At 46.9% G+C, this 19,031-nt stretch overlaps 1 protein-coding gene across 6 annotated transcripts in view; it reads left to right on the plus strand.

Moving 5' to 3' along the window:
• VARS1 (valyl-tRNA synthetase 1) overlaps positions 1-19,031 on the plus strand; it is a 205,901-nt gene that overhangs the window by 80,069 nt on the left and 106,801 nt on the right. For all 6 annotated transcript variants that reach the window (XM_078646021.1, XM_078646024.1, XM_078646022.1 and 3 more), the window contains exons 12-16: positions 3,194-3,302; positions 3,894-3,982; positions 4,225-4,315; positions 5,417-5,541; positions 8,124-8,227. In XM_078646021.1, coding sequence (XP_078502147.1) covers positions 3,194-3,302; positions 3,894-3,982; positions 4,225-4,315; positions 5,417-5,541; positions 8,124-8,227 — 518 coding nt within the window. The remainder of the gene's footprint in view (positions 1-3,193; positions 3,303-3,893; positions 3,983-4,224; positions 4,316-5,416; positions 5,542-8,123; positions 8,228-19,031) is intronic.

Raw genomic sequence — 19,031 nt, forward strand, 5'->3', positions numbered from 1 at the left:
TACAAAATTTAAGAGCCTCACGGATCCAAAACCAAGGATACCATGGACAGCAAACCCTTAAATCGCCTCAACTCTGAAAGGTGATTGAGAGCGCGGGCGGGAGTAGGAAGTTCGGGAAACAAATATTTCGAGGCTGCTAAAGAGGCTGTTGACTAAAGTCGCTTGTGGTTAAGTGAAAGAAGCGGAGAAGCAAAGCCAAAATGGAAGCTGTGCATTGAAGAAAGGAGTTTGATTACCCCTTATAGGTATACAAGATCTCAAGGCTTCCTTGAGGGAAAGTTCTTTAAAAAAATGAACTAGCTACAGATCAGTCAGAACTGTAGGCTCCAGACACTTCCCAACATTCAGAGAAGACAGAAAAGGCAATCTATGAGTGTGAAGGGGGACTTTCTGTTCAAAGGTCACTTGAACAGGAGTTCTTTGGCAGAGAAGGCTCAATAGACAAAGGGTGGATGATGTCTTAACAAACTCTCTTGAAGAGGGGGTAAATGCATGCCCTTCAAGACCTTTGCCACCAATTGACACATACAACATAGACATTAAAAGGGTTGCACACAGATCCTGGGAAAGCTAGAGTAGGATCAGACAGAATACTTTTTTCCTATTGGAAACGTTAATACCATCTGAAAGGAGTGAAACTGTATACTTAATGAATGCTTAGCTACATGTGCAGATGAACAGTGTATACAAGACATTTTTGGGGTTCATCATGGTCAAGGTACATTACCAGTTTAGAGTTTTGTCACATGGAATAAAATCTGCACCATGGTCTTTACAAAATATTTATCCACCGTGGCTGCTCACCTAGGTAGAACAGTAATTTATGTGTACCCATATTAAGGTGACTGGTTAGTATAGGCAAAGTTGTTCACAAAATGTCAAGATCGTATAAACACTGCTGTAAAAACACTGCACAAGTTAGGTTTCTCAAAATCATCACCTGCTCCACAGAAATAAAACATATTCTTGGTAGCAAGGCTAGACTTGACAAGCCAGGTCATTCCCAGTTCAAAAGTGAATCTTGGCATTGACAGAACAAGTTCGGCTTTACCACAAGGGGCAAGCTCTCGCAGCAAGGACAGTGGGTAAATTGATAGACATGACAGCATCTTACATACCATTAACTCCCAATGCAAGACTGCATGAGACCACCATAGGTGTGGCTACAGAGACCTTGTTCACAGGCGACAAGGAGTTGGGAGGATTTAGTAGTTGTCCACAGAGAGCTTCAGTAGTGGAACAACATTATGGTAGGTATACCAGTCATACCCAACTCCCAGTGTAACCATCACAACGGCACTCATATGGACAAACTATAGATCAGCGGCCTGTGAAGCCCACAAGTTGCAGTAAAGTTCATAAATCTGTTGTAAGTCAATGTCTTTCTAGCATTGAACGCTTTTCAAACACAGCTAAGGGGAAGAGGTGTGGCGCCGCGGCTAGGGCGACTGCCTCCGGAATCTGGGGATCACGGTTCGATCGCCGGTGGCAGGTTAGCCCAGCACCATGTGACTCTGGGCAATAGCTTGCTTAATCTTCCTGACGGCCCCCAGCGCCTAGAGACCCCTTACGGGTGAGTTTGCGCTTTACAAATGTGGATTATTACTATTATTAGAACAGCATACGTCCAGATGGACAACACAACCATGTTTTAGCTCAACAAACTAGAAGGGTCATGTCAAACTTGCACAGAAAATGTTGACAGGGGCTATAAAGACGCACATCACACTGGTGCAATACATCTACCATCGTACAAAACACCGATGTGGACATGTTAATCAGATGAGCACCTCACATGAGTGGGAGCTGAAGCACCAGGTGGTAGACCTCATATTCAGAAGGTAGGACAAGCCATCAACAGATCTCTTTGCGACCTATAAAAATGTAAACTTCCAAAGCTTTGCAGCCAGATTCCCAAACCACTGGTTGCTGGGGAGTGGTCAGGGAAATTTGCTTATGCTTTTCCCACAGTACCTTTTATGTATTTATTTATGCACGTGGTAACGTGCATGGCCATTAACAAAGGTTTCTCAGTGCTGACACTTAGCTAGACCAGGATTGCTCAGACCGAGAAAACTGTTAATAAGAAGATGGGAACAACCATGTTTTGAGCAGCTTGCAAAAGTCTGTGAGTGATTTACAGGTTCTTAACTTTGGATACTATTAGTGATTGAGTAATGCAAACAACCAACTCTGACACCAATCTTAATTTGTCCCAATGGGCAACACAGACTTGGTCCCCCGATCTAATGTAGATGGGGCAGGATGATACCACTAATTACACATTTAGCAGCCATAGTAGCTTACCCTCAGTGAGAAATAGTCATAAGTTTCTTCCAAACACCAGCCATAAAAAGATTTCTCGAAGTTGTGAAGAGATTGGCACCACCAAGGTCAGCAACCACACCAACATGAAACCGTTAATATAACACTTACCCAACACATTCAACCACTCTTTGAGCTGATGCGGAGTGCAGGCCTACACTTTTTAAACTTAAAAACTGCCTTTTTGGTAGGTAAGACTCCTTCCTTACAGTGAGTAGGCAAACTGCAAGCACTCACAGGACAAGAGCTGTACCTACAAATACACAAAGACTAAGTGGTAATGTGAACACACACACACTTCCTTCCAAAGGTGGCCTTACCCTTTCACGTCAAACCATACAGCTACCAGCTTTTTTCCAGCAACCAAAATCTTGAGCAGAGTAATCCCACACACTAGATGTCAGAAGAGCTGTCTTGAATTACATTCAGGAAACAAGAACTACCAGGAAAGGAAAACTATTTTTTGTTTTCTTTTCACAGGCCTCAAAATGCCCACAAGTAAACAAGGGATCTATAGCAAGGTGGCTAGTCCATACAATCCAAAGATGCCATAGGGCAGCAGGACTTAAGTTGGAAGCAAAACCACATGTACACTCCAAAAGAAAGAAGGGAACAGTCCCCTTCATTGCTAATGTCTCCCTTATGGATGGTGACGACCTTGCAAAAAAAAGATAAAGACTATTCTTAACCCAACCACTAAATGGTAGTAAAATGCACAACACATGAATCCAAAAAATGATTCATCAGCAGGATTACTCCTGCTGATGAATTATCATTTTGTTACCTTTGTTGGGCTTTGACCTTCTAGGAATTGTAATATTTCATGGTTTTGACATTAGCATAACTCATTTTTTTCTCCAATTTCCAGGTGGATAAGAAGGAGCTCCCTGGACGAACACTTCTCCCCGTGCCTGGGTACAAAGAGAAGGTGGAGTTTGGGGTACTGGTGTCCTTCGCATACAAGATTGAGGGATCAGGTGATAAGCTCCAGCCTTGTGAAGTGGGCCCACATTGTCTCTCCTCACCTTGTTTACAGTGTTGTCTGTAGGCTTGCTGGTTTATGCTGTGACTAGACTCCTGTTGTGTTCACACTGCAGGCGTGCTGCCAGGTACCATTCCAGGTTCTTGACAGATAAGTGAAGTGTCACATCAGGGATGGGCGCACAACAACATTTGCCATCTCTGTGGTGATGTCAACATGTGCAGAAGCGGTCATCTGGTGGGCAGTGTGTGACACTGAGATGGCTCATCTCTGCCCTGTATCTTTACACCTCACGGTGGTATTAAGATATCTGCTGCAACAGTTCCCTTTTTATCGACTTCATCAAAATAAAAGGCTGAGTTTGCCTTGTGAGGAATAGAATCCATGGCTTGCAGCAGGCACTTACCTAACTGGTCTATTTAATTAGGTAGATAAAGTGAAGGATCTGTCACCAGCTCTGTCCACTGGAACCCTTGTATGTCCTGCACACACCCTCCTTTGCGCCCTGCTTTTGCTTGAAAAGTAACACGCCTGCCATCCAGGTTTCTAGGCGTTTGTCTGTCTCATTCCTCTGCTTTTCTTGCAGATGAGGAAGTTGTGGTGGCGACAACACGTATCGAGACAATGCTGGGTGACACAGCTGTGGCGGTTCACCCACAGGACCCCCGGTACCAGGTATGATGGCTTAACACTGTGAGGGATCCTCTTACGCCTGTGATTACTGTCTGGCCCTGTATGCTATTTATGTCTTGATTTGAACAGCTTGAAGTAAAGCATCCTTCTTAAATCAGTCTAATGCAGTACAATTTTTCTTGATGCATTAATTGTCACATTACAACCAGTTAAACATTAGTCCGGTTAGGTGTCCTGTGTTGGGGATAGCTGAGTTTTGATTGATTTCTTTTTTTCCTGTGCAGCACTTGAAGGGGAAGAGTGTGCTCCACCCGTTCTGTCAGAAGTCCATGCCCATCGTGCTTGACGAGTTTGTGGACATGAGCTTCGGGACAGGTGAGCATGGAGTAAAGTTTGGCTTGATGAGCATATCTTGTTTGTATCTCAGATGCCTCTAGGAGTGCAACATACGACAGGTGGGTTAGTGGTGATTGAGAGGGTCGGACGCAATGGGGTGTCTGGTTTGTGTCACAGGCACCCCTACAAGAGGATCCTTGGACAAGTGAGTGTGATGCCATTGAGAGGGTCTGCCTCAGTGGGTGTGTCTTGTTTGTCTCAGAAGCTCCTAGAAGGGACACTAGAATGGCCGCCTGGGACAGCTGACTGTGACTTTAGTGGAAGAGTAATGTGTGTTCTCTTGCTTGTGCTTTAGAGGGCAATAGGAGGTCTGTCTAAGAAAGGTATGTGTTGGGTGATAGGGAGAGCATGGCACAGTGAGTGTTCTTTGCTTCCTCCTAGGTGTGCCTAGAAGGGCTGCCTCAGAGTTGAGTGCTGTATAATTTATGTATTTCAAAAGTTTTATATAGCGCTGGCTAGACCCGGAGGTATCAGAGCGCTTTACACGAGGATCAGTGAGTTACAAGTTGCAAGTTACGTTTGTTACACGGGCATAGTCAAACATAGTATAAAAATGCAATGTCACGGTAATTCGACGGAGGGAAAGGGAGGAAGGTAGGAGACATAACCGCGAGACGGGGAGAAACTGTGCCCAATGTCCGACTGGGTAGGTGATGGCCGAGGGGGTGAACCAGGACCGATCTCCTCTATAGCTGTCTAGGCAGCTCCACCGGCATCCGCCATATTGCTCAGTATATAAAACTGCTAACTGCCAATTCCAGTACCCCTGGTACTTCTTATGATTTCATTTCTGTAAGTCCTGCTCTAGTTTTGCTTTCAAATGTATCTTAGAGGCTTTCTTAATGCAATCTCTGCAGAGTGAGACCAAGGACTACATTTGTAAAGTGGACTGCACTCGCTCCTTTCTTCTAGACGGGCAAGGGATCACAGAAGCATAATATGCGAACAGCATGTTTCGGAGCAGGAAGTGCTAGCAAAAATGTATATGTTTCTTTATGAAGCATGACTGGCAGGTGCAGAGCCCCATCTCTGATACTAGTTTTTCATTTTTCTTCTTTACCACGCTTCCTCCTTTCTTAGGCGCTGTGAAGATCACACCAGCCCATGATCCTAATGACTATGAGGTGGGGATGAGACATGGTTTGGAGTTCATCAACATCATGGACGACAATGGTTTCCTGGTCAACGTTCCTCCACCTTTCCTGGTACATGGGGAGAAAACAGTAGGGTGTGGGGATCGGGAGGGATTTTAGTAGAACCATGGGAAGAGTTTGAAGTATTGCAAGACATGCCTCGTCAGAGTATAAGACCAGATTTTTGGGAACAGAGGGTAGATTTCTGGTAGTGTGAGTTTCTCAGCCCACAAATTTCTCCAAAACTGTTGCAATCAACCCTTTTTTTTGTTCTCAGTGTGTGACCGCCGCCACCTAGGGAGCAATACTGAAGTGTGTGAATTCTAAAAAATAGAATGCCAGTGGAGCATACATGATAATCACATCCATCCCGGCCTATTATAGGTCATCTGAGTGTGCAACTTGTCACTTCATTTTCTGCATTTCACATTACCAGTACATTCGGCCACAGCCACATTGTCATCAGCAGAGCCATATATCCAAGTGCTTTTGAGGGGTTCTAACTTTTACATTTGCATCTGCCTCTCTCCTCTGTGCTGTGGCACTGAAACTACTTCATACCAAAGCTGAACAGTTTTGAGAAACTCCATTCCAGTTGCAGTCATATTTCTGTATCCTCCCTAGAGGCCATATGTCTGCTGCTGTGTATGGCAACACTTCTTGTTTGTTAGTGCATAGAAGTGCCCTCTTTCCAGAGCTACATACATTTCATAAAGGTGATCTTCAGCCATGTATTGTCATTTGAATCATTATTTTACACAGGTAGAGGATTTATGACTGCTCCTCCTACAGACAAATCCTGCAGAGAAAGGTAACTAAACATATTTCCTGCAAACAGGCATCAGAACCACGAGAGGCAAAAAGTCTGCTCTGAAAATGTGAGAGAAGACATTCTCATTACACTCTTTTAAGTTCAACAGCCTCCTTGGTTGTCTTCAGATTTCCATCAGATTATGCTGCGGTGGATCATACCTACTTATAAAGAGGCTGATAGTTTGGGCTGGACATTGAGTGCAGATTTAGAATGAACATGATCTTGTCTCCTGAACCAGAATCAAGAAATATTGATGCAGTCAACTCAATTATCAACGTATTATATTATTATTCCTCTTAAGCTTGTAGACGACCTGGTTACTCCAACGGAGTGTCCCCGTGCTAGGACACCATAAACCAAAGCAACTAGCCCGAACCCCCTACCCCTTAGCCACCAGGCCCAAGGAAACCAGCAGGCCTGCCATCGAGCCCCAGAGGGAGATTGAAAGAGCCAGGTTTTCAAATTTTTCTGAAACCTTGTCTCCGATGGGCAGGTCCTTAGTTCCACAGGTAAGTCATTCCAGGCCTTAGCAGCGAGAAAGCTAAAGGACCTACCGCCAGACCTTACCTTATGAACCTTCGGCACGGTCAGCTTTGCGGTGCCCTGCGACCTCAAATTCTGAGCAGGTCTCTAGGCTGTAAGTAAGGGGCACAGATATCTTGGCCCCTTCTCGTTGAGGATCCTATGGCAAAAACACAAAGCCTTAAAGGTGACTCTAGCCTGTATAGGGAGCCAGTGCAATTCCCTCAAGGCAGCCCCCACTGATGTCCGCCTAGGGATATTCAGTATCAGCCGGGCCGCAGCATTCTGAACCCTCTGCATCAAGTTCAGATTTCTTTTGGTCACCCCTAGATAAAGGATGTTGCAGTAATCCAGTTGTGACGTGACGAGGGTACCATGGTTCTTTTGGCATCTAGTGGTAGTAGGTCCAGGATTTTCCGCAACATTTTCAACAAAGCAGGCCCTGGCCACAGCCGATATCTGCTCTGAAAAAGATAGTGTGTTATCGAACCAGACTCCCAGGTTCTTGACCTCAGCCTTGGGAGTCGGGGTAGGTCCCAGCTGGCCTGTTTGTCAACTAACATCACCTCCGCCTTTCCTGCATTCAGCTACATGGGGAGTATTATAAGGTCCAACCTTTTTAACCACTTTTTGATATATAGCTGCATCCTTTGGCACAATAACAGAACAAGGTGCTTTTCAAATGTATGCCAGTTTCACGGAAATTTACATCTGCTGGGACAATGACAGTAGGTGTGATGCAAGCTTCACCAAGGGCACAGACTCCACCTCCTCTGGGAATTATTTTTTCTCTGTACTCCAGATCATGAGGTACAGAGGACGAGAGTCCTGGTGTTGGAACCCTTGAGTTAATTTAGTGTAAGTTATGCCCCTTCTTTAAAAAATAAACTAGAAAAGACTCTAGTGTGGGCAACCATGAAATCAATTCGCTACTTCCCAAGGTAGGCATCGGGATACATCCTGTACAGACTGAATCAGAGCAAAATCCCTGGATAATTTGAAGCTAGCAAACCCACTAAAACCTGACTAGGATCTTTCTTCAGCCTCTTCAAACCTTTGGCAGCTTTAATGCTATTTTTAGAAGGGTAAAATGGGAAACAAATCCTTAGGAAGGCCAGCATTGTCATAAGTGAAGTAACCTACCAGCCATTGGTGTTTCACCATGAGAATTCTTCCTCTTAATGTTACAGTAGTAGACTGAGACATAAAGCAAGTTTTCCTCAGAACAAAAGAGAGTTGGAAAGGGGTGGAAGATTGATATCTGTAAAAGGCTGGGTCAGAGAAGCAATGCTACATTTATAAATATCTTTTCTTGCAGGGGATGAAAAGGTTTGATGCTCGTAAGTCAGTCTTGGAAGCCCTGAAGAAGAAAGGACTCTTCAAGGAGGTGAAGGACAACCCCATGGTGGTTCCTGTGTGTAGGTGAGGAGGAACAACAAAGGAATGAATTGTAAAAGAGAAAATATGAACCTGGCTTATTTTCTAGGGACTGCTTTCCTACATTCTTTACTTGAACCGGATTTGCTTAGCTGTCCTGCAGGTGTACTGATATTTCTAGTGGCTGAACTCTGCTATCTGACAACAGTCAAAATACATCCTCATATACCTTCTTTTGGGTTGTGCTATTGGACATGCAAACAAGGCCAATCCTGCTTTGATAGTAGGCACAGTCCTCCCCAGTTACCTTAAGGCATCTGTTTTCAATGGCATTTGAGTGAGTGTCTGGAACCATCTCCAGCCAGAGAGCAGCCAGAAACAGTGAGCAAATTTTACATGGTTGTTGAGTGACACAGAGTGGTGCCAGAACCAAGATACCAAGTGTAAACCTACCCAGCATGGAGGGTCTGTGCACCAAAACCAGATAAGCAGTTGGAAGATTGAATTGACCCATCAGTTATAATTTGCAGTTTTTGTTCCCAGTTCCCTTGACTTCACAATCTCTACTCTATTATCCCACCTAACTCTTCCTACCAAGCCCCTCACCTCAGGCAGTGTCCCAGTGCTTCTTTAGGTTCGCTCACACATCACTACCATTAAAGGTTCTTCTGTGTGTCTGCCCTTGGCCCCTTCTTCCTCTATCTGGAGCCTCACTTGACGTCATACCCCACTTTGCTTCCTCCTTCCACCTTTCTGCCGTCACACCTTTATCTTCTGCTTGCTAGCCTGCAAGCCAAAGATTCCTCAGCAAGTTATGTTATTAGCTACCTTTTGGGTCTCCTCACTTGATGTTTGAACCCCCCAAATAATGTATTAGCCTTGCAGTCCATTCTTTGTTTCAACTTCCCATATACAGCTCTTGCTGCATATTCAGAGTTCCTGTTAGGTGACTCTGTGTGTAACCGCTCACACTAGTGTTCAGTTCCATAAGCTGTCATTGAACTGTTGATCACCATGGGGGAATGATACTTGAGACCACCAAAATGTAACTGCAAGGTCTGAAACCTAGCTCTTCAGACTGGAATACAGTTTTCATTTGGTACCCTTTAAAACGTGCTAACCAGATGCAATCATTGTGCAATAGGAGTGGTATTTTAGTGGTATTTTAGGCATCTGCCCCATTTTGTTTCTTGATGTGTCAAACAGAAGGTGGGCAATGCCATCCCCCCCCCCCCCCCCCATTCCCCCCATCCCCATGATGTCGACATAAGCCCACAAGGCTCCACTGCTTGGTCTCCATCTTTAGATTCATGTTTTTTACCATTGGATTCGGGAACATGGTCCACAGCTCTGGGTCCAAGAATGACAAAGAAGTGGCATGCGGTGCCAAAAAGGGAGCAAATTTGGCCAGGTTCATTCACTCGTGCAGGAGAGAAAACCCAACACATAACTTTACAGGTGACACTACCATAGTAAGATTGATGATGCACCTACAAGTTGCATAACTGCCAAATATATCTATTAGAGTACCCCTGTCTGCTATAGTGGCACCAAAGGTACTGCAGGTTTTAGAGGGGGTAAAGAGAATTGCACCAGTAAGAGTGATGCCCATACCAATATGGTACCTCTAAGGGGTTTTATCACAACTATTGAAGGCCTAATAGAGAAAGTATGGAGTCAGCACCAGGGATGAAGTCACAACAGCCAGTATGTTCTATTCAAAATTCTTTATTCTTTATTGGATTAAAAAAGGACAACAGCCAACGCGTTTCGTTCCTTTAATGGGAACTTCGTCAGGGCAAGAGACTTCTGTACCAGATAGGTCCCGCTTTTAAAGTCCAGGCAGAGGTCAGCCCAGATGTTGTAAATAACAATCAAATCCTGGCCAGGGCAAGTGCATGTTGTTTTAATCCAATGAAGAATAAAGAATTTTGAATAGAACATACTGGCTGTTGTGACTTCATCCCTGGTGCTCCTCCATACTTTCTCTATTTGACGTTTCTTGATCTCCAGTGGGACCCAACTGTGGCAGGTCTCGAGGCTATGTGCACAGGACTTTAAAATATTGTGGACATTGAAATTGAGGTGCCAAACATATAGTCAGCTGCAGTTTCACTATAATTGAACTATTGAAGGCCTGCTTGAACCAATGCATTGAGCAGGACTTCAATTCCTTACAATGAAAACGACAGTTTACAGCATGTGTTGCTGTAGATACACTTTGTTCTGGATGCTCCTGCCATCTAGTATGAATGTAATGATTCTACAATTACATGAAATATTGGCTGCAATTTGATTGAAACTTTGCATGAATAAATGCCAATGAACTTGAAATGATTAGTCTAATTTTGTGAAGAACGTATTCTAAAGGAATTCACATTTAAGTCATTGATTGTGTGTCCGACCATATAACTGGTCTTCTAAATGTTTTTTGAGACTTTCTAACTCTTACCGACCCTATTTTTGTACTGTTTCACGGACCCAGGTCCTGAGTTCTCAAGGGCCTACCCCTTTTTGTACTCACACGCCATCTAGTATTAGGCTTGAATGTTTGCAGCTTGTTTTTCTACAAATAATTCTCTTGAATCGCAAGGTGTATGGTAACTCTTCCTTATATGTGCATGGGTGCCTTGTGACGCTTTCTTCCACCATTCCCAGTCTTATTTTGACACCAATCAAAACAGAAAACAACATTCTACTGCTGACTCACTACTGAGTGCTCCTTAACACCAATGATGGACAGATTTCACACCACTGGACCGTTTACCTGGCTAGGGGCCTTGAAGCCTCTACTCAACTTTTTCTCCTTCAGCAATGCCCAGCTGGTGATTGAATGGACCCAGTGTAAACACTATCCTCGATGTACCGCAAAATACCCCTGGCTTGACTGCCACCAGTCTGTAATTTGTGTTTATAGCCTAAGCACGACAACACAGTGTGAGTCCTCCCTGGCATTTGGTAAAAAAAAACTCTTAGTCAACGCAGGGACATGGGGTTGGGACATCATAAGGTGGAGAAGTGTGGCTCACCGATTAGAGCGGCAGACCCTGAGGCAGAAGTCTGGCCCGGGACCAGGGTTCAATTCCCGACGCGACAGGGTCTTGGGCTCAATGTCCACGGACTCGATAATTCTCGCCTAGGTGCCTACTCTAATCATGGGTCCCACTCTGCAACTCTGGGCAATTGCTTGCTTAATCTCCACAACGGCCCCGAAAGCGCTAGGATGCCTGGCTTCACCTTGGAGGTGCCCAGGGGCGTAACACAAGCCCCCGCAGGCCCCGCATTGCGGGGGGGCCTCGCGCTGGCTGGGGGCCCCGGCCGGCAGGGCCCCTCCTCACGTCATACAACAATAAAACAATTGTGGTGGGTAGTGGCTCTAAAATGTTGCGCAGCGCGGGCCCCGGGCCGGCCGGGGCCCCTGCCACTGAAATGGTGCGGGCCGCGGGGCCCCCGGCCGGGGCCCCTGCGAGTCTACTAGTGGTGACGAGTGTTAAGTGTTTGTCTGTTTGAAAATGGTGGTGCGGGACCCCCCTGGGGGACTGGGAGAGAGAGGCAGTCTTCAAAATGGTGCGGGCAGCCAGGCCAGGCCCGGCCCGGGGCCCCGAGACAGTCTTCAAAATGGTGCAGGGGCCCTGAGAGCAAGTCCGAAATGGTGCATTAACGTTTATTACACTCTGAGCCGCCAGCCACTCGAATCTTATGAAATGGCGGCCGCAGGACAAAGTTGACTTTCTTTCACTTTCGGTCTTTCGTTCCGCCGCCGCGTATGCGCGTGCCGGGTTCACCGGGGGGGGGGGGGGGGGGGGGGACTGCTGGTGAGTGGTGACCAATGCCAGGCAGCCGGCCCGGGCCCAGGGATACAACACTGTCTGCGGCCCAATAAGCAGTAGGACGGTCCGGTCAGGTGTGAGGTGTGACTGACGTCACGTCACGTGTGCGTGTGGGCAGGGGCACGCTCGCAGCATGGCCATAGTAAAGAAGAAGGAGGAACAACAACAACACTTCGATCGATTCGAATTGAAGTGGACGAAGACAAAAAGCCCGCGCTCAGGACTCGAGTGTGACTGAACAGAACTCCGAAGTAAGTCCGTCACGGTTACGGTCACCGGCGGGGCCTGAAGGGTCCACTCGCACTCTTCTTCCACACACTTGTTTTTTTAGCACAGGGATATTGGGTGGTTTGCCCAGGGTCATGGGATGTTGGCCCAATGCTGAGACTCGAGTGTGACCCCCCCCCCCCCCCCCCCCCCCAGTTCCAGGACCGGCATCTCTGGCTGTTGTGCCACATTTAATTTGTATCGGGGGTCTTCCCAGTTGCAAAGGTGGGGAGAGCATGACTGTGGTTGTTGCACACTTTTGAGCGACGTTTGAGACCAGGTGCGGGACTGTCTGGGGCCTTCAGAAAAATTCAATTTTGTGTTTATTGCTCCCTCCTTGGAGTACATTGGTGGTGTCTGATGCTTTTGGTGTCAATTTGGCGCTGTCTGGTGCTGGCATCATAGGCACCTGCCTAGTGTTGTTGACTCACTTTGTCATCGGTCCTTTGTTTACTTTTAGACTCTGGCCATGGGCGTGCATGCCAATGGGCAGCATGTGCAGTGGCATCGGAGCCGGGGAATGGGAGGGGCACCCTGACTGTGGCGGTCTTTCTCTAAACGGGCAGAAGCCAGGGGGCCATTTTCACCTCATTAAATGAGGGCACGTGGGGCTCGTGCTACACCACTGACTCTAGCTTGGCTGAGAGGCTCACATTTTGGGGGCCTCCGGAGTGCTATGGAGTTGGGGAGGGTCGTTCCCGGGTTCCACAGCACAGAGCCTTCATTTTCTCTTTTTTGAATGCATTTTGGGTACTCAGTTTCCGCCCATGCTGTGCACTTTATGTTTTGTTTGTTTTCCTATGAATTCTATTTCTTGTTGTTCACATTGGTAATGCTTTTTGTTGAGGAGTCCAATAGAGATCATGTTATGGATTGGTGGTTAAAGTCTAGTGGGGCGTGGAGTGAGCCCCCAGAGCAGAAACAGTGTGCCAAGAATGATAGAGATATATTCGGGGAAGTGGATGGGACTGGAGTGTAGCAAACTGACGCCAGAGTCATATGGGAGAGAGTGGGACACACATGGGACACACATGGGAAGGGAAGGACATTGTGGGTCGGAAGGGGAGGATCCATGTGGGATGTCATATCTAATAAGTGTTGGCAAAGCCAATGGGTCTGATGTTGGTTGCAGAGCTATTGGCTGTGCCAAAGTATGTTTCTTTTGCTGTAGCTTATTGTGACTTTGTTGTTCCAAGATGGCTAGTGGATGCTGAGAGAAGAGAGACATGAAGAAATCATTGAAATACGAAGGGGTGTAAATGCAGTGGGTGGACAGTGGTGTATGAGACACTTTGAGGCACTGCAGGGTGTGGATGCAGCGGGTGGACAGTTGTGTATGAGAGACAATGAAATGCAGGGTGTGGGTGCAGTGGGTGGACAGTGGTGTATGAGACAATGGAGTGCTGCATGGTGTGGCTGCATGGTGTGGACAGTGGTGTATTAGAGACAATGAAATGCAGGGTGTGGGTGCAGTGGGTGGACAGTGGTGTATGAGACAATGGAGTGCTGCATGGTGTGGCTGCATGGTGTGGACAGTGGTGTATTAGAGACAATGAAATGCAGGGTGTGAGTGCAGTGTGTGGACAGTGGTGTATGAGAGACAATGGGGTGCTGTAGGGTATAGATGCAGTGGGTGGACAGCGGTGTGTGAGAGACAATGGGGAGCTGTAGGGTATAGATGCAGTGGGTGGACAGCGGTGTGTGAGAGACAATGGGGAGCTGTAGGGTATAGATGCAGTGGGTGGACAGCAGTGTGTGAGAGACAATGAAGTGCAGGGTGTAAATTCAGTGGGTGGGCGCTGGTGTATGAGACAGTGAGGTGTAGGTACAGTGGGTGGACGGTGGTGGATGAGAGACAGGGAGGTGCTGCGGGGTGTGGATACAGTGGGTGGGCAGCAGTGTACGAGAGACAAAGAAATACAGAGTGTAAATACAGTGGGTGGACAGTGGTAAATAGGAGACAATGAAATACGACAGGGCGTAGATGGGGTTGCACGACATAGACCATGAAGTGGCACGGGGCAGGGAGTAAACGCGGTGGGCTCTGAAGTCGTGACCCTTGGCTGTCCTGCAGGGAGCTGTGCGCCAGTGCCCCACAGCCTATTTCAGACCCTGCATTGCGCATATGGGTCAAGCTGTTTTTGTTTTCTGGGATGTCTTCCTTACTTTCCTAGGTGGGTAGCCATTCCAGGATGGTTATGTTATGTTATGTTATGTTACTGGGGGTTTTGTAGCGCTCAGCTGCTCATAGAGCGTCCCGGCGCTATAGATCCTCACACAAACACCAGCAAATAACAACAACAGCCATGCGGCACCAAACATCTCAAACGGCTTACAGAGCAAAGAATTGATATGTTGATATGCATTTGACCTGTGGAGAGGTACAGGGGCCATGTGGGTGTCCTTTTGTACTGTGAGGGGGGGGCTGTGAAGGGAGTGGGTGGACTGTTAGAGTCAGGCAAGGAAGCCGTTCATGTTTTGTTCTCTCTTTTCCATAGTGCCTATGACATGCCTTTGTGTGGAGAGGGCTATCACTGGGTAGAGAGGGGAGCTTGTCGCGGCCGCTAGTGAGATTCTGCAGAGCTGCACCATTTCAACACCGGCGATGTTCCATGATTGTGTACTTGATAGATGGAATGACATTACATAGTGTTGGCCCTGCCATGGTGGTGGTACATGTCGGCCCAATGTGTTCACCCATGGTATGGTGGTGCCGAGGCTGGGTGAAATGCGGGCCCTGGCATAATAGTGGTGGTTCCTGTCTGATTGCGTGATGGTGCACAGCCCCCATGCTAGCTTCGGCTTGATGGTGGTGGTTCTTGGCATGGGATTGTCGCATATGAGCGGCTATGACACATGGATGTTCAGGGCAGAGTCTATCCATGTGTTGCAGTGGTTCATGGCAGTGGTTGAACTTTTTCACAGAGGAGATGACTTCTTGATTTAGGGAATTTGGGTTGTTTTTCAAAAATGCAAAGCTAGTGTTTGGTGGCAGGGCGTGTCTGCTTTCATGCGCCGACGGGTTGATGTTTTGGAGACAAATGACTAGATTTGTTTGGAGCTGAGATTTGAGTGGTTGGGGGGCCGACTTGGGAAGGACAGCCTGGGCACACCTCTTTCACTTTGATGTGCTTGCTGTACTCACTTGCTCCTTCGGCTTGGACCACAGCTTTTCGTTGCACCACTTTTGGGATCTACCGGCCGCCACTGGTGCACACGCAGCAGGCCCCTGACCTGAGAACTCCTGACTGAATCCGGAGCATGGGGGGGCCCCCTCCATATTCTGATGCAGGGGGGCCCCCTCAAGTTTCGTTACGCCACTGGAGGTGCCCAGTAAGGGGGCATCTCACAGCGAAAGCCAGGAAGGGTTCCACAGCGGTATACAGCGCCAAGATACTTTTCAGGTGATAGTGCGCTTTACAAGTATACACACATTTACATTTATAAGATGTACAAACACTCAATGGAGGAATCTTTGGGGAAGAAACTCCCGGTGCTGAGGAAGCCAGGTCTTTGAATATTCTGCCCCACCAACCAGCTTCAAATGTGGTTTCTCCTTTGGTTCAGAAGAAGAGGAGGAACGATCCAACCTCGCCGTCTATGCAGAAGGACCATGCACATTTGGACAGCACCGCATGCCATGAGTATGGCAGACTCTAATTCCTAGCTGGCCAAAGTTCCGTGAGGGCAGGGGGTGTAGGAAGCTGGTTCTTTATTTGATATACCTCTTGGTGGTTATATCGTGCAAAGACTTCAGAGATTCCCCCAGAAGTTTAGTGGGCTCAATGTAAACCCCCAAGTGCTCTATTGGGGGTAGAGTGGTCAAGAAGCCTCAGACCTACCACAGAGGAGTGTAAGACATCTGTTAAACCAATAAATGACACAAAAAGGAGATCCACACCAATTTTAGAAAAATAAGTTTCTCCCAAGTTTTATTTTAACACCAAGATATATGCAAAAAGGTAAGTATGTTTTTCAGGAAAATACTTGACACTTTAAAAAGTGGATACAGTGCAATGTTAAGGCTTTGAATTGTTAACCTGTGGGAGGAAAACAAGAATGCTATTTTGCAGGTAAGTACTCTAATTACAAATTCAGTCTCCGTGTTCTGGGTTCAACACCAGGCAAGATTCAAATACGCACCAAAACTGTGGCATAGGGGCGGCCAGGTGCAGAGGTCAATTTCAGGGTCAGGCGCCCAATGTTAAATCAATGGAGACGAAGTAATGAACGTTTCGCTACTCACAGGTGAGTAAACCGGTGTCTGAGGTCGACCTCCCGGAGTTAAGGTAAGTACAGGTTGGCCACAAGACAGCATCAAACTTACATTCCCAGCAGCACTGGGGCAGTCTGGTGCAGAGTTCCAACACAGCGTTGGACGCCCAGTGCAATTCAATTAAAGAGATCAGTCTTGGAAAAAAGGCTGCAGGCACAGACCAGGAGGCTGGATGACCATAACCCACAGCTTCCCAAGTAAGATGCTAGGGGACTTAGGGACACTTTTGATGAAGCTCCCCAAGGCGGGTGTCCTTTTGAGTCTGAAAAGTCTTACCGGGCAAGTCGCGGGAGTCTTCGAGTTGAGGCTGCAGGCGTCGAGGTGGAGCCCGCAGGGGTCAGCCCACCGTGGACTTTTGTGCTCAGATGTGGTGGGCCACTAGGACTTGGGTCATGGGCATCGGGTGCAGAGGTGGGTCTGGTGGTGGTTTTGTGATTCTTCAGGGCAAAGGTCTTGGTTCTTTAAAGTTGGTTTCTTCTGGACAGGGCCCCAGGAGATCTTGATCTTTGTCGAAGGCAGGCAGTTCTCCCAAGACTTTGAAGGTCTCTGGGCTGCAGGACTTATCGTCTTTTGGCCCAAGATCGTCGAGGGCTTTAGCCGGGTTGAAAGGGCTTGGGTCAAGTCAGTTGGTGTCTGTAATCTTCTCTGCGGGAACAAATCTGTGGTGTCCTCCTCTTCTTAGATATTCAGGAATCTGATTTCTGGGTCTAGTGGTGGCACCTAAATACTAGATTTAGGGGTGTTACAGGTAGTGACCAATGGTTCTCTTACCTGGCGTTCTACACTCACTATTATGCCACCCTCCTGTGAGAGGGGGGCATAGCCCTAGCCCTGATTGGATAAGTCACACCATCTTCATGATGGTAGGCCCTGAAAAATGGGCTTCACATCGCCTCGTGCACCTGAGGTGGGGAGTTGGTGAAAGGGGCACACCTCCTACTCTTACTAAGTTTTCCTGCCGGTTCTCCAGCCAAAAGTGGGGTTTTGAACCGGGCCTGCCATCTGTTGCTATCAGCAGCGGCTGGGGATGCCTTACAGAGGCAGCAAGACCTTTGAAACTTCCCTTTCGAACACTGTGCTCATCCTGCAGGAGGAGGTGTGACACCTCCACCTAGGATGTGCTTTGACACCTCCACCTAGGATGTGCTTTGTGTCTAGCCTCAGAGTGCATGGTCTCTTGACCCAGGGGTCCAAAAACATGTCTGGCGGTGGCAGGCTGCCTAAAGCCAGTTAGAGACCACACCAGCGTTGGTAGGTTTTCAGGAGGCACCTCTGACGTGCCCTCTCGGTACATGTTTCCATAATTCCCACACTGGCATACGTGTGGGTTTATTGAGAAGAGCTATTTGGTACTAAACACTTCCTGGGTGTAGCAAAGCCATCATGGTGCTGGGGAACTCGAGTTGTCGAGTTTCCTGCTCATGTACTCTCTATGGCTTCACTGACACTTACAATAATTAAGAATAGGCTTAAATATTGTAGGGACCTTTCACCTTTCTACTCATGCAGATAGCCCAACACCTGAGATATAGTGCACCCTGCCTTAGGTGTTGTAAGGCCTGCTAGAGGGGTGACTTACCTATACCGTAGAAACACCACAAGAGTTGCCAATACTAATCAACAATCACTCATACTTTCATTCAAAGATCACATAAACTAATTGCAATTACTAATTGGCCAAATAGGTGTTCATGTTTGTGTTACCACTTTCGCTCCAATCCAAGTTTTCTTCCTGTAAAATGATTAGAGTGAGCGTAGTAGGGTCCCTATTTGGCCACTATCTCTGAAATGATTTAGAAGTATAACCAAGTGAGATACTAGCCAGAGGTATTTTGATATTATTGTGATTGCAAATTTATACAGAAACTGAGCTGTACATGTGGTGTATGTTATGTTTTCCAATGTGATTTATATGTTTATTGATGTTGTATTGTGTTACGCAATTTGGACGTCTATTATTATTTGTTGCGATTCCAGTGCATCTCCAATTATTTCAAATGTTTTCTTTGCACCAAAACAAACATTTCTAAAGGATTTGCATCTAAACAAAAAATTGATATTAAGAAATTAAATGTCTCTATGCCGATCATAGCAATTAGTTTGTGATCTTTGAATGAAAGTGTGAGTGATTGTTGATCAGTATTGGCATCTCTTGTGGTGTTTTCTGGTATATGGCCCGGCCTTACTGAGGGTAGGCCAAACCCCTTTTGTGGTTACCTATACCGTAGGCACTGCTGCTTGGCATAGCACACATGAAGTGTGCTGTGTCGACTTTGTTGTTTTGCTCTGCATTAAGGCATTCAGGCTGCAGTTGCAGTTTGCATGGTCTTGTTGACTGGTATCTAGGGGACCCTCTTCAGTCCCAATGCCCTAGGTACCAGAGTACCATTTACTAGTGACTTACAGGGGGGTCTGAAGTTCAAATCGTTGTACCGTTTTAGGAAAGGAGCTCTGGCACAGGAGACCTGTTTGGCAG

Source organism: Lissotriton helveticus, chromosome 5_1 (genome assembly GCF_964261635.1).
Source record: "Lissotriton helveticus chromosome 5_1, aLisHel1.1, whole genome shotgun sequence".
Classification (NCBI taxonomy): Eukaryota; Metazoa; Chordata; class Amphibia; order Caudata; family Salamandridae; genus Lissotriton; species Lissotriton helveticus.